The 16285-nt window shown below is 44.4% G+C and overlaps 1 protein-coding gene across 10 annotated transcripts in view; it reads left to right on the top strand.

The window, feature by feature from the left end:
- The window catches only part of BCAS3 (BCAS3 microtubule associated cell migration factor), a 624015-nt gene that overhangs the window by 186747 nt on the left and 420983 nt on the right, over positions 1-16285 (top strand). For all 10 annotated transcript variants that reach the window (XM_087956170.1, XM_087956184.1, XM_087956163.1 and 7 more), the window contains exon 15: positions 13744-14008. In XM_087956170.1, coding sequence (XP_087812296.1) covers positions 13744-14008 — 265 coding nt within the window. The remainder of the gene's footprint in view (positions 1-13743; positions 14009-16285) is intronic.

A 16285-nucleotide genomic window follows, 5' to 3' on the forward strand; every position in this document is an offset into this window, starting at 1 on the left:
AGCTGTTTAAAAGACAAGTCATTGGTAACAGAGACAAGAGCTGAGGCTGCTCTCAACTCCCACCCCTTCAGCCTTTGGACTTCTGAGAAATTGCAAAAGAGGCAAACCTTTCCTAAAAAGGTCCGCACTGATTGGTGCAATCCTAACCTTCTCCTGACTTCTGTGTGTACCTGTGTCACATATCCTCACCTACTTGGTTTCCCCCTATGTTGAGCTACTCACGGACCATAGAATCAAAGGGTTGGATGGGCTCCTGGTCCAACCCTCTGCTGTGGGCAGGAGACCTGATGCCACCCTGGTCCAAAGGTTGTCCAATCTCTTCTTAAAAGCCTCTATTGATGGAGCACCCATAACTGCAGGAGGCAAACCGTTCCATTCATTAATAAGACCAGGGGTGGGATTCAAAAATCCCAGCCACCGGTTCTCGGCCCGGTTGCTGAGTGGGCATGGCCATGGTGGGTTTGACCTATCGGGATTTCCGGGAAGGCCGTTTTTCGCCTCCCCCAGAGTCTGGAGGCTTCCTTTGGGCCTCTGGGAGAATGAAAATGGCCTCCCCCGGGCTCCGGAGGCCCTCCAGAAAGTGGGCCCTTTTTTGCCCTCCCAGAGCCTCCGTGCGGACCCTACACTTACCTGCATCCAAAACGGGCCCCGTGGGGACTCCGGGGAGGGGAGGGGCAGGGTGGGTGACGCCAGCCAGTCGGTTCAACTACCGGTTCAGTGAACCAGATGCAAATTTAACATCCGGTTCACCCGAACCAGCCCCAAACCGGCTGAATCCCACCCCTGAATAAGACCTGTTATCACAGCGGTCCCCAATCTTTCTGGCTGTGTGGTGGGGGAGAAGAGGATGGCTTTGCTTGCATGCCCGCCACTTGTGCAAATGGAACTTTCCACGCTCACTTTGCACACTTGCACAGTCTGGTTCCCAATGGTCCACGGTCCGAGAGGGTTGTGGCCCCCCTACCTCATCATCTTAGTTGCTCTTCTCTGTCCACTTTCTGCATTTTTTGTTTTTGTTTTTTTGCATTCCGGTGACCCGGACTCCATATTCCACGTGTGGCCTCACTCATGTGGCTTGAGAGGGGTAGCGCTTCTGCTTGAGTGATCTGCTTTATTTAACCATTCATTCGGCCCCATCCTGTTGAATCTGTTTAGGGAGTTCGGCTGCTCCTAGGAATTTTATCCCAGTGATGTATTTAAAAGCCCGCTTGACCTCCCGTCCGATCTTCCCCTGCAAAGCATCAGTGTAAATATATCGGGAATAAAAAGCCCTGTTGCGTTTTTGCTGTCCAAACATAACCTCACAATTTAACAACAAATGCGGAGGGATGTTATAAATAAATACACTGCTTGGTCCATTAGCCCACAAGATGAGTAGAAATTGGATGGCTTAGAGCATAAACGTGAAAAAGCCACTAATAGGATCCTGCCTTGGTGGTTCATGCCACAAGCGGCATAGAATCCTGCACTGGTCCGGTCCAGTATAGAATAGAGCTGGAAGGGACCTTGGAGGACTTCTAGTCCAACCCCCTGCTCAACCAGGAGATCCTGTACCATTTCAGAGAAGCGGCTGCCTCCAGGCTCTTCTTAAAATGAACCGATCATTTTTGTGGTTAGAGTGCAGTACTGCAGGCTACTTCTGCTGACTGCCGGCTGCCTGCAATTTGGCCGTTTGAATCTCACCAGGCTCAAGGTTGACTCAGCCTTCCATCCTTCCGAGGTGGGTAAACTGAGGACCCAGATTGTTGGGAGCAAGAGGCTGACTCTGTAAATCGCTTAGAGGGGGCTGTGAAGCACTGTGAAGTGGTATATAAGTCTAAGTGCTATTGCTAAAAACTTTCAGTGATGGCGCACCCCAAATTTCTGGTGGCAAGCCGTTACACTGATTAATTGTCCTGACTGTTAGGAAGTTTCTCCTTACTTCCAGGTTATTTCTCTCTTTGATTGGTTTCCATCCGTCGTTCCTGGTCCTGGCCCTTCTGGTGCTTTGGAAAATAAGTTGAGCCTCTCTACTTTGTGTCAGCCTCTCGAATATTGCAATATTACATTTGTGCAGAATAGCATAGGAGGGTATCCTGGTTGAGTAGTGGGTTGGGCCAGAGACCTTAAGGTCCCTTCCAACTTCGTTATTCTGTCTTGTTGGTGATATTTTCCCTTGAGGTGTAGGTAAAAAAGGCCCATATCGCTTGTGAGAAAGAAAGAAAGAAGGAAGGAAGGAAGGAAGGAAGGAAGGAAGGAAGGAGGGAGGGAGGGAGGGAGGGAGGGAGGGAGGGAGGGAGAGAGAGAAAGAAAGAAAGAAAGAAAGAAAGAAAGAAAGAAAGAAAGAAAGAAAGAAAGAAAGAAAGAAAGAAAGAAAGAAGAAAGAAATTAAGAAAGAAAGAAAGAAAAAAGAAAGAAAAAAGAAAGAAAGAAAGAAAAAGAAAAAGAGGGGGGAGAGAGAAAGAGAAAGACAGAAAGAAAGAGGGGAGAGAGAGAGAGGAAGAGAAAGAAAGAGGGGGGAGAGAGAGAAAGAGAAAGAAAGAAAGAAAGAAAGAAAGAAAGAAAGAAAGAAAGAAAGAAAGAAAGAAAGAAAGGGGAGAGAGAGAGAAACAGAAAGAAAGAAAGAAAGAAAGAAAGAAAGAAAGAAAGAAAGAGAGAGAGAAAGAAAGAAAGAAAGAAAGAAAGAAAGAAAGAAAGAGGGGGGAGAGAGAGAGAGAGAAAGAAAGAAAGAAAGAAAGAAAGAAAGAAAGAAAGAAAGAAAGAAAGAAAGAAAGAAAGAAAGAGGGGAGAGAGAGAGAAAGAGAAAGAAAGAAAAAGAGAGAGAAAAAGAAAGAAAGGGGGGAGAGAGAAAAAAAAGAAAGAAAGAAAGAGAAAGAAAGAGAGAGAGAGAGAGAGAAAGAGAGAGAGAGAGAGAGAGAGAGAAAGAAAGAAAGAAAGAAAGAAAGAAAGAAAGAAAGAAAGAAAGAAAGAAAGAAAGAAAGAAAGAAAGAAAGAAAGAAAGAGAAGCTTCTACAATCTCTTGCCATGACACCCCAGACCAAAGCTGAGAAGGAGAACTCATATGGTTTCTGAATTACCCTGTCCTTGGCTCACTTCATCCGGCGTTTGTTGTTGAGTAGTTGAGGATCGGTTCATTTAAGACATGAAGGCTTATCTTCAATTCCTCCCAGGAGTTCACTTACTCTGGAGATGAATAGGAAGGAGGATCACGGCTGCTGGCTTCATTCCAACCTACACATTTATAATGCATGGTTGGAAAACGGCCTCTGTGTGTGTGCGCGCGCGTGTGCACCGTTGTTAGATACGCATAAAAGCCCCTTTCACGCTTTATGCCGTACACATGGACTCTGGACCAGCAGCCCCTCCCTTTACACATGTTCACCATGTGTCCTAGCAGGAAGCAGAGGACCAAATTTAACATTGAAGAACCTTTCAGTGGTCTCAGTTGGCCCACCAGCCAGCCGCCTGTCCTTTGATCTAGGGAACGTAAGAGGGTGGGCTGGAAAGCGTTGAAAGCCAACAAATTTAAGGGATGTAAGGTGGTTGGCTCTCAAATTAAGAACTCCATTAATGGATTGTACATGGCTCATTTTCTTCCAACAGTCCTGTTGCTCTGCAGGACTTCACCGCAGAGAGCGATAAAGAATTGTGCAGGGTTTTGTTTTTTTTCCAGCTCCAGAAGAGCAGAGGATTGGAACAATACACAAGTTCCCACCTTATCCTTGAAGATTTAGATTAGGGCTGTCCAACTGTGGCAACTTTAAGACTTGTGGACTTCAACTCCCAGAATTCATGGCTGGCTGGGGAATTCTGGGAGATGAAGCCCACACAACTTAAAAAGTACCCAAGGGTGAGGAACGCTGCTCTGATAGAATCCTTTTTAGAGCAGTTTTGAAGATTGAGGTTTGGCCGAAATTCTGCCATCACTCTGGAGGAGGTTAAGATTGATAATAATAATGTAATCCGCTTAGAGAGAACTGTAAAGCACTGTGAAGCGGTATATAAGACTTCCTTGCTTGCGAAGGAAGGCAAGAAGAAAGGAAAGGAATGGAATGGAATGGAATGGGAATGGGAATGGGAATGGAATCCGTGATGGCACAGTGGTTATAATGCAGTATTGCAGGCTAACTCTGCTCACAGCCTGGAAGTTCGATCCTGACTGCCTCAAGGTTGACTCAAGGTCAGTAAAATGAGGACCCAGTTTGTTGGGGGCAAGAGGCTGACTCTGTAAAATGGCTTAGAGATGGCTGTAAAGCACTGTGAAGCGGTATACAAGTCTTAAGTGCTATTGCCAGTTAATTTATTTATGAAATTTTTACACTGCCCATCTTCCCAATGAAGTGATTCTTAGCCATTGGGATGTGTCAAGCTGTTTTATTGATACTGATTCAACTCGTTGGGCTATTCTGTGAAATGAATAGGGGCCACATATTGTTCTCCACCTTCAGTTATTTGTAATATCTGTCCATCCATCCATCTGTAAAATTAAAGGGGAAATGAATGAATGAATGAATGAATGAATGAATGAATGAATGAATATTGGGTGGAGAAGTGCCAGAATATGGAGGCTACCCCTATCCAATGGGGTGGGTGATTTTCTTCATTATATTTTCAGAGACCTATGTTTTTTTTAATCATGTGGGGTTTCAATACAGTTTTTTAAAATTTTAGATGCTTTAGTTGTGCTTTTGTTTCAAATACAGCCAGTCTCAATTTATGACCACAATCAAGCCCAAAATTTCTGTTATCAAGTGAGTTCTGCCACATTTTATGACCTTTCTTGCCACAGTTGTTAAGTAAATCACTGCAATTGTTAAGATAGTAACACAGTTTTTAGGTGAATCCAGCTTCCCCATTCATTTTGCTTATCAGAAAATCGCAGAAGGGGATCACATGACCCTGGGACACTGCAGCCGTTATAATTACAGACCAGTTACGAAGTGTCCGAATTTTGATCATGTGACCATGGGGGATGCTACAATGGTCGTAAGTGTGGAAAATGGCCATAAGTCCCTTTTTTTCAATGCCCTTGTAACTTTGAATTTTGGATTTTGGGCCTCTTTCCTGCAGAGTACCCAAAGAATTGGGAAAAACCACCCACTGTGAAAACGTGGCTAAAGTTGATCTTAAGCCCTCTCCTATTTAATAAAGTAATGAAAATTGTAGGAAGAAAAATCAAGTCCAGTTCCAAGCTGGGAATAAGATGGAGGCTGCTTAAGAAAGAAGGTTTATTGATGAGCAGAACCAACAACATCATGCAGTTCTGGGACAGCTGATCCCTTGGCTGGGTGAATGGATGGAGCTTTGTACGGTTTTGAGATGCTCCAGGGGGTTATGCAATGTAGTGAGCCTTGTGCCTTTTGCTATTCTAATGGTGGTGGGTTATCCTATTACATCCTAAAGATCATGTAGAATTTGGGTGGGGAAATGTAGAGTTTAGAAGTCTTTGCTTTTCTACTTTTAATCCCTTCTGGGGGAGCTGGGCTGAAGGGATTTTGTTTATGAATAGGCAGGCCAGAATTTCTTAATGGGCACAAAGTATCCATCTCTAAAGACTTTCAGGCATGTGCTGTAGGCTATTAAGAAAGACTGGGTCTCCTTTCTGCCTTTAAGAACATGTTTTTTCATTCCTCCTTTGGGGGAAATAGTCTATCCTGACTCTTTTTAATATTAAGAATAAAGAATATTTTAATCTAGGGAGGGATGGTGCCTTCCTACAGAACTAACCTGGCTCTTCCGATACGTTTGCTTTGGTTGCTATGAAAACCCATTCATCTTGGATTGGGTTAATTTTAAAATATGTGATTGTTGCTTCTTTAGACTTTTCGTGGAGCCCAGTCACTTAGACCTGAGGTACTTGAAGTGGTTTTGTCTGTCCTTAAAGGGCTGGAAATGGGTTTTCCTTCTTGGAAAAAAAAGCCTAAATCCTCCCTTGGCTTTAGCATCTTTGATACATAAGAGATCACTGTATAAACAAAAAGTTCTTGGTTTCGATAAGAAAACTATTGCAGGAAAGAATTAGCTAGTTTAGTCTCCTTAAGTATCCTTTCTGCCGGATGGGAGGATAGATGATGTTTTATTACTTGATGAGCCTAATTTCTTATCATTCCTAGATGACACAAAAAAGAAGCATAAATCACCAAAGAGAATATTTGTAGCTCAGGGTTGAACTGTGGGGTCCTGGGTACTCTCTGAACTTGGTGGTTTTCTTGCAGACGTTTCATTACCAAACTAGCTAACGTCATCAGTGCACTGATGTTACCTACTTTGGTCATGAAACATCTGCAAGAAAACCACCAAGCTCAGAGAATATCAAAGACCCCAGAGACATAAATCATGTATAAAACTTTAAATTAAGAGTTTGAACATTCAAACCAAGGGAAAATTCTTTGCCTGGGATTAAGTTGTATGTCACGGATGAGGAAGCTGTGGTCGTAAGGATGATACCAGACTACATCTGATATAATTCCCAACCATTTCCGTTACTAAAATGGGAATTAAGTTTTAAGATCGTCTGAGTCACAGCTTCCTTCTCCTTTCTGTAAATATGACTCTTTTATTTCATACACAAACCTTCTAATCTGCATGGATAAAATGTCCCGCAGACGCGCCATGATAAATGCAAAACTATTTGATAATAAAAATCCCTTTGCTCTTAATAAGCGTGAAACTGCTTAAAGCAGAGAAAACGTATCTAATTGATGTGGCAATCCAAGCGTAGTAATCCTGTTCAGCATTAATTATGTTCTTTCAGTATATTTCTGCAGATTTGGGATCCTTTTCAGCATCCTGATGCTTGTCTATTAGGGAGTGTAGAGGTAGCCCTCAACTTACAACAGTTCATTTAGTGACTGTTCAAAGTTACAGCAGCACTGAAAAAAATGTCTAATGATTGCAGGGATCCACTTAAGAACCATAGGAAGAAAGGCCATAGAATGGGCCAAGAACTTACTTAACAAAATATTTCACTTAGCAATATAAATATTGGCTCAGTTGTGGTCGTTAAGTCGAGTACCTTCCTGTATTTCTGCAGATCTGGGGTTCCTTTTCTGCATGATGGTGCTTGTCTATCAAGGGTGTATTTCTGTTGGCATTCACCATCTGTAACTGCTATTAAAAAAGGAAGAACGTTTGATCTCTCACCCTTTGAGCCAATCTCAGCCTTGGGTCTTCCTTGCCACAAAGCCAACAATATGTTTCTCATTTAAATGCTATACATTTAAAACATGCTTGGAGAGTTTTAGGGTAGGTAGGTAGATAGGTAGGTAGATAGGTAGGTAGATCCAGGAGATAGATAGCTAGATAGCTTGGTAGGTAGGTAAGTGGGTGGATGGATAGATGGATGTGGATGTGGATGTGGATATGTGTTTAGAATGCAGTGGTGCAGGCTACTTCTGCCAACTGCCAGCAGTTCGATCCTAGCCGGCTCAAGGTTGACTCAGCCTTCCATTTTTCCGAGGTCAGTAAAATGAGGACCCAGATTGTTGGGAGGGCAAAATGTTGACTCTGTAAACTGCTTAGAGAGGTCTGTAAAGCAGTGTGAAGCGGTATATAAGTGCTATTGCTATGCATATGTATACTCATAATACATACAGTACACACACACACATACTGTATATTCATAATTTCTTTGCGGTGTGGCAAGGCTTCGGAGCATTTTAGGAGGAAAGTATTACACACACACACACACACACACACACTGTACATTCATAATTCCTTTAATTGGTGTGGCATGGCTTCAGGGCCTGTAGAATTGAGGCGCTATTTTGGCTTGGCAAAATCATCTTGGGCTCACTTTATCGTAGAGAGAAGCTTCTCCGTTTGCCTCTTTCAGGGTTTGGATGCCCTTTTCTCTTAAATAACCCCTGTGGAAAAGCCATAAGTGCCAGTGGCAGTGTTATCCGTGGCCCCACTGTCTTTTTTTGTCTACCCGGAAGGCTCCTTGATATCGTAGGATACCCTTAAATTTAAAAAAAAAAAAAAGATAAGTATTTTGCAAAAATGTTATTTTCTTTTCCGCAAAGTTGTTTTGGCAACTGCACAATTTTCCCCCTCACATGGAGAGAGAGAGAGAGGGCCAGTATTCTCGACCTGCAGGATGGCCAAACGTGGGGGCGAGAGGATTTTCTTTTCTTTTTGGTTCTAGCTTTTCCTTCCTGGCCCCCTTTGCAGGGTCTGTGGTCCCCACCTAACAACCATTCTTGCCATAGTTGTTAAGGAAATCACTGCCGTTGTTCAGTTGGGGACTCGGTTGTTAAATGACTCTGGCTCCCCACTTGAGATTGCTTCTCAGAAGGTCACAGAAGAGGATCACGTAACCCCAGGACACGGCGACCGTCATAAATGTGAGTCAGTTGCCAAACGTCTGGTTTTTGATCGCAGGATCATGGGGGATGCTACAAAGGTCACAACTGTGAAAAATGGTCCTAAGTCCCTTTCTTCAGTGCCGTTGTAATTTTTGAACGGTCCTAAACGAACTGTTGTAAGTTGAGGTGTACCTGTATAACTTTACTGATTGTCAGGTTGTGAGTAGAAGTGCGTTACGAGTCAGCCTTGACAATAATCGAATAATAGAGTTGGAAGGGACCTTGGAGGTCTTCTAGTCCAACCCCCTGATCAAGCAGGGGACTCTTTCAGACAAATGGCTGTCTAATCTCTTCTTAAAAACTTCCAGTGTTGGAGCACCCACAATTTCTAGAGGCAAGCTGTTCCACTAATTAATTGTTCTTACTATCAGGAAATTCCTCCTTAGTTCCAGGTTGCTTCTCTCCTTGATGAGTTTCCATCCATTGCTTCTCATCCTGCTTTCAGGTGCTTTGAAAAATAGCTTGTTCCCCTTCAAATCCTGGGACCCTCTTATCATGTCCCCTCTTGGTCCTTCTTTTCATTAGACTAGACATACCCAATTCCAGCAACCGTTCTTCGCATGTTTTATCCTCCAGTCCCCTAACCAGAGGGGGTATTGAGCAGGTTCTGGCCAGTTCTGGAGAACCGGTAGCGGAAATTTTGAGTAGTTCAGAGAACCGGCCAATCCCACCTCTGACTGGCCCCGCCCCCATCTCTTCTCTGCCTCCCACTGAGTCCCAGCTGATTGGCTGGGTCTTCTTTGGTTGCCCTGCACAGGAGAACGGAGCTGGAAAGCAGGTTAGTGGGGTGGGGAGGGAATGGGGATTTTGCAGTATCCTTCCCCTGCCATGCCCACCAAGCCATGCCCACAGAACCAGTAGTAAAAAAGGTTTGAATCCCACCACTGCCCCTAATCACCTTTGTTGCTCTTCTCTGCACTTTTTCCAGTAATGGGTAATGAACTTTTTCCAAAGTGGTATCTTTCACGATAACCAATGCATTTCATTGTGTGAGTCAAGACAGGCACCGAATCCATCAGAAAATGTGGCTTCGGTGAAGTGAGTCTTTAAGGCTTCCTCATCCCCTCGCTATTTTCCGAGTGGCACATTTTCCAAATCAGGTTATAGCTTCCCAGATTTGAACCTCTAAGAAACCTTCATTTTTTTTTTTCAGACGGTCGGCTGGGAACGATCTGCACGTTTTCATGCAATTTCATTCAGGGGGAAAAAAAAAAGAAAAAAGTTCAAAGTCCTTCCTCCTGTGGGAAGAGGGGAATCTCCCCTCCCCTTTAATTTCAGACCACATCCAAAACTTTGGGGAGAGATCTGTTGTTTTTGCTGGTGATTATTTACCTCTCGTTTTTCGTGTTTTCTCGGGATGAAAAAATGAGCAAGAAGCTAAGACGTCCTGTAAAAACCAGTATCCAGCGCCAAATTCAGTTGAAAAAAATGACAGCAGGCTCCTGTGGGTTTTTTTTTTGTTGTTTTTTTTTTGTGGCAATTTGTGTTGCTGCAACAACCATGTGCTTTATCGAGCTGGGCCCTTGATTGAGCTAAAGAACATTTTAAAGCCCTTCTAAAGTTATTGGGTTGCTGGATTCGGTATTAAAACTCCCCGCAAACCTGGCTTTGTGTTAATAAAACTTTTGACCCCAAAGTTTAAACCTTAACTTTTGACCCCCTTCTGCTCTTAATTAACAAACAAAAAAAATCCTTGTTCCTCCTACCCCAATATTTTCTACACAGGAGGAAGGGAAGGTTTCCTATGGAGTACAGGTAGTCCTCGACTTATGGCCCACAATTGAGCACAAAACATGTTGCTAAGTGAACCATTTGTTAAGTGAGTTTTGCCCCATTTGATGACTTTTCTTGCCACTGTTGTTAAGTGAATCACTGCAGATGTTTAGTTAGTAACATGATTGTTAAGTGAATCTGGCCCATTGACTTTGCTTGTCAGAAGGTCACAAAAGGGGACCCACATGACCCCAGAACACGGCAATCGTCATAAATATGAGTCACATTTCAAGCGCCTGAATTTTGATCCAGTGACCATAATGGGGATGCTGTAATGGTTGTAAGTGTGGAAAAATGGTCCTAAGTCCCTTTTTTCAGTGCCGTTGTAACTTTGAACTGTTGTAAGTCGAGGACTCCCTGTATCGATGCTTTATGCCTGCAACTCCATTTTGAGTTTTGAAACTTCAGCAGCCGTTGTTGGCTCCATATCTCCAAGGATAACTTTTGCAAGAACTCTTCCATCCTTTTTATATACAGATAGTCTGTCAGGATTCCGACCGATGCCCTAATTAATTAATGAGCCTCCAGCCAAGTTTCAAAAGAAATCCAATTATTTATTAGGAGCAACATGTTGGCACTTTCCCAAATGCAGTCGTCTCTGCCCCATGTAATTTACTGCCCACCTATGACCCTGTTTCACCACTCCTTCCAGGGTGTGTCATAAATCACAATGGGATGTGGTACAAAGGGATGTGGTACAAAGGCAACACAGTCACATCAGTAAGAAAAGTCCCTTTAATACCTCCAACTTTGCCCCCAATGTCCAGTTACCTTCGGCTGGAGAAAAAACCTCTCCCAAAAACAGTTTTTAAGTGGAGGAAATTCAGTCTGAAAACAAAGTACATATAAACTGTAAATAAAAATCCACACAAACCAGGCTGCAGTAATTAACTGGATAGGGCAGGAGAAGGAATTGCAGACTTCAAAGGCCAACAAAACACACATAGTCGGGAAGACGCCAGGAACTCAGATAAGCCTCGACAATAACAGATAACTCACAATTTGCTTCCCATGAGTTGCTGTGTGCAAGCTCCCTTTTTAAACACTGTGTTTCCAGCTGCGGCTAATGAAGGGAATCAGGGCCCTTTCCTCCCCCGTAAGCCACACAACTCACATTGCTCCCTTCTCTGTTCCTTCCTAGCATGAATAGGGGGTGGCCCTGAGTCTTCCTCTGAATTTCCTCTGCCTTGCTCTACCTCTCCCCTGCTCTGCCCAGCCGGACTTTGCTCTTCCCCAGTTTCTTCCACAGCCAACGGAGCCATACCCCCACTCCCTGTCAGCTGCTCGGCCTCCCCCTCCAAATCACATTCCGACAGAGACATGACACACATTCTCCAGCGGTACACTTTTGTGGGCTGTAGAAAACATGTCTCTCCAGCTGGCTCTAGTAACCTGGGATACAATCTGGAGAAAGATAAGTGTGGAATGTGATTCTAGTCATAGCAGCCCGAGCTGCTCCATCAGTTCTCCCACCCTCCTGCCTATGGCAACTCGAGAGCAGGCCAGGAATACTTTATGAATTGACACAGTCCTTGACTTACAACCATTCCGTTGGTGACCGTTCAGAGTTACAGCAGTACTGAAAAAAGTGACTTCTGACCGGTTTTCACACCGACGACCGTTGCCGCATCCCCATGGTCACGTGATCCAACTCTAGACCTTCTGACCAGCAAAGCCAATGGGGAAGCCAGATCCGCTTAACAACCAGGGATACTAACGTAACAACTGTAGTGATTCACTTAAGAGGGGGAAGAAAGGTCGTAAAATGGGGGCAAAAGTCACTTAAAAGTCTTGCGGAACCATGGAAATTTGGGGCACAATTGTGGTGATCCCCACCTGATCAAAATTCAAGAGCTTAGCCATCAGCATGTATTTAAAATTTGCAGCTTTCCCAGCCGGCTTTCAACCAGCAAAGCCAATGGGGGAAGCCAGATTCTCTTAACGACTGTGTGATTCATTTAACAACTGTAGCGATTCACCTAGCAAACGTGGCACAAAAAGATCATAAAATTCAGCATGGCCCACTTCACAACCTCCATGCTTAGCAACAGAAATGCTGGTCCCAATTGGGGTTGAGGACTCCTTGTAACTTACACAGACTTTTTGTGAGAAACAAGTTAGCATGGAGTAGGTGACGTGGAGTAGATTCTAGCATGGATGATGTTATCTAGTCGGGTAATGAAACGCCTGCAAGAAAACAACCAAGCTCAGAGAGCACCAAGGACCCCACAGTCCTCCTCCTCCTCCTCTCTCCTCCTCCTCCTCCTCCTCCTCCTCCTCCTCCTCCTCCTCCTCCTCCTCCTCCTCCTCCTCCTCCTCCTCCTCCTCCTCCCTCCTCCTCCTCCTCCTCCTCCTCCTCCCAAACCCTCTCTCCCTTCTAGCACTGATGTTATCTAGTTGGGTCATGAAACGTCTGCAAGAAAACAACCAAGCTCAGAGAGCACCAAGGACCCCACAGTCTTCCTCCTCTCCCCTCTTCCTCCCCATCCCCTCCTCCCCCCATCTCCTCTTCTAGCACTGATGTTATGTAGTTGGGTCATAAAATGTCTGCAAGGAAACAACCAAGCTCAGAGAGCACCAAGGACCGCACAATTCTCCTCCTTCCCCCTTCTGGCACTGATAATGTTACCTAGTTGGGTCATAAAACGTCTGCAAGAAAACAACCAAGCTCAGAGAGCACCAAGGACCCCACAGTCTTCCTCCTCCTCCTCTTCCTCCCCATCCCCTCCTCCCCCATCTCCTCTTCTAGCACTGATGTTATGTAGTTGGGTCATAAAATGTCTGCAAGGAAACAACCAAGCTCAGAGAGCACCAAGGACCGCACAATTCTCCTCCTTCCCCTTCTGGCACTGATAATGTTACCTAGTTGGGTCATAAAACGTCTGCAAGAAAACAACCAAGCTCAGAGAGCACCAAGGACCCCACAGTCTTCCTCCTCCTCCTCTTCCTCCCCATCCCCCTCCTCCCCCATCTCCTCTTCTAGCACTGATGTTATGTAGTTGGGTCATAAAATGTCTGCAAGGAAACAACCAAGCTCAGAGAGCACCAAGGACCGCACAATTCTCCTCCTTCCCCTTCTGGCACTGATAATGTTACCTAGTTGGGTCATAAAACGTCTGCAAGAAAACAACCAAGCTCAGAGAGCACCAAGGACCCCACAGTCTTCCTCCTCCTCCTCTTCCTCCCCATCCCCCTCCTCCCCCCCATCTCCTCTTCTAGCACTGATGTTATGTAGTTGGGTCATAAAATGTCTGCAAGGAAACAACCAAGCTCAGAGAGCACCAAGGACCGCACAATTCTCCTCCTTCCCCCTTCTGGCACTGATAATGTTACCTAGTTGGGTCATAAAACGTCTGCAAGAAAACAACCAAGCTCAGAGAGCACCAAGGACCCCACAGTCTTCCTCCTCCTCCTCCTGCTCCTCTTCCTCCTCCCCCCCATCTCTTCTAGCACTGATGTTATCTAGTTGGGTAATGAAACGTCTGCAAGAAAATCACCAAGCTCAGGGAGCCCCCTAGGGCCCCTCATTTCAACCCTGCGCTACAAATATTCCTCTTTTTATCGATTTGCCTTCGAATTCATGCCTGCGCTGCTTGACGTCCTGCCGCCCCTGTTCCCTCTCCAGGTGCAGGACATCGCATTCAGCCACGACTGCCGGTGGGTGGCGGTCAGTACCCTCCGAGGCACCTCCCACGTCTTCCCCATCAACCCCTACGGCGGGCAGCCCTGCGTACGGACTCACCTGTCGCCCCGGGTCGTGAACCGCATGAGCCGCTTCCAGAAGAGCGCAGGGCTGGAGGAGATCGAGCAAGAGCTGACCACCAAACAAGGAGGGCGCTGCAGTCCCGTGCCGGGCCTTTCCAGCAGTCCGTCTGGTTCCCCTCTCCACGGTAAGCCTCCCTTTGAAAACAGATGCGAAAGTTTCCTTCATTTGTTTGTTTGTTTAAAGTTATGATGGCCGCCCACTCCTACAGATTCTGGGCAGCTTAACCAAGGCAAACCCAAAACCATAACAGTGACACAAAACAAAAACATGCTACCCCAAAGTCAACCCAGATTAAAACAATCAAGGGTCCACCAACCAAGCAAGACCGGAGACCAAAATGATGTCTTTAAGTATAGGTAGTACTTAAGTACAGGTAATATGCACATACTCATTTTGCAATTTTACATACCAATATTAATCAGAGTAGACCTGGAAGGGACCTTGGAGGTCTTTTAGTCCAACCTCCTGCTCCAGCAGGAAACCCTATACCATTTCGGACAAGTGGCTGTCCAGTCTCCTCCTAAAAGCCTCTCTGGCTTTGAACTTCCTGGGGCATAGAAGGAGTATTCTGATTGGTTGCTGTCAGAGGTCATACCTAGCTTTGTAGGTTGTCTGTGTGCTAAGTTTGGTTGAAACTTGGTGGGTGGTGCAATGAAGGGCAATGAAATGGCTCTGCTCGAAGGAGGTAGATCTTTGTTATGTAGAATAGACTAACCCAGGCCTAAATGGCCCTTTCCCAAAAAGGCGGGGGGCTGAGTTTCTGCCTCTCTGAGTTTCTACTTCTCTTTTAGGGAAATATTCTGCCCTTTTAGCATATCCTAAAATATATCATTTGTCTAGGAGAGGGATGGGTTTTAACTTCCAACAAAAGGAAAATATATAATAAAAATAATTTAAAAAAGTTAAAATTAGAAAAACAATTGAATAAAAAAAAAGCTAATTGAAGTGGACGAAGAACCTCAGGTTCTTTTGTCCAACTAGATCGAAGTTCGCTTAGGAAATGTAGATGTTCTTAATAGATGCCATTAAACATTAATTTGCCATCGATAAAATAGATAATCGAGAGCCTGCTCTTAGATTTTATTTTATTGGCCGCTTTGTTAGCATGTTTGAGGTGGTTACCTCATAGTCATATTGCTTGCCAGTCAAAGATGGATGTTTAAGCGACTTCCTGTAAATAAAGGTGCCTCGTTTTGCAAGGAGACTTGAAAGACAATTCAAAGAAAAAGACGGAACGCAAAGGACCAGTTGGATCTGTTCAGTCGTTCTTATCGTTATTCCTGGACTGCTTTCAGAATAGTGTGATTGAACAATGGGACTATTTCTGGATAGCTTTGGTTGAATGCAGCCACTTGCTCGAGAATTATCATTCCACTTCAAGTACCGTAAGCCAAGGCTATATATAAATTGTGCCAAGATACAGGATTTCCCATTTATATACTTTATTTTGCCTTTTGCTATTTGTGGAGAAGGACAACAATAGCTACAGGGATTCCTCTCTTACCCCTATAATATATACATATTCTGTTATTTAACTTTACTGTTAAATAATTTCTCTCCGCTTCCTCTCTTTTTCAAATGTTGGATTGCTAACACAAGGACCTGCTGTTTGTCCTAATGTGCCATGTATATTATTAATAAAATAAAATAAAAATAGATTCTGGTTGGTTAAACAAACTGGTTCACTTGCAAAACATGGTGTTTTTTTTTTTTTTTTGTTCTGGCATAAGTGTCTATGGAGCTTCTCAGTCCTCCAGGTCATGGCTGTCCCAAAGGTGCTTTTGTTTTCTCAAGAGGCAACTGGACTTTTTGGTTTTTCTTTCAAGATGTTTCGCTTCTCATCCAAGAAGCTTCTTCAGCTCTGACTGGATGGTGGGAAATGAAACGTGGGGAGCGAAATGAAAGTCCAGTTGCCTCTTTAAGAAAAAGCACCTTTGGGATGTTCTGGGATAAGCTTTGTAGACTAGAATCCACTATAGCAGATGGATGAAATGGTATTTTCATTTGGGAAAAGAGAGAGAGAAAGAGAGAGAGTGGTGGGAAGGAGGGAGGGAGGAAGGAAGGAGGGAGGGAGGAAGGAAGGAGGGAGGGAGGGAAAGTGGGTGAGAGAAAGAGAGATAAGAAGAAAGAGAGAAAGAGGGATAGAAACAGGAAGGAGCAGAGAGAAAGAGAAAGACAGAGAGAGGAAGAGAGAGACAGAGAAGAAAGGTACTCTAACAATGATGAAGAAGAAATATGCCTAGGTTTCCAAAATGTAAGCACAAAGTATTGTGAACACCAGACCGAGGACGAAGCATAATTTAAAATCCAGGTCCATCCAGTCATTTCTGATGCCGAGAACAAAATTGACTCCATTCAGCTAACTTCATTCCATGAGTCTAATCACTTTGCTGAGCTATTT

Source organism: Notechis scutatus, chromosome 1, assembly GCF_049901735.1.
Source record: "Notechis scutatus isolate UNSWTSFEM ecotype Mainland chromosome 1, rNotScu1.2, whole genome shotgun sequence".
In the NCBI taxonomy this organism is placed as follows: domain Eukaryota; kingdom Metazoa; phylum Chordata; class Lepidosauria; order Squamata; family Elapidae; genus Notechis; species Notechis scutatus.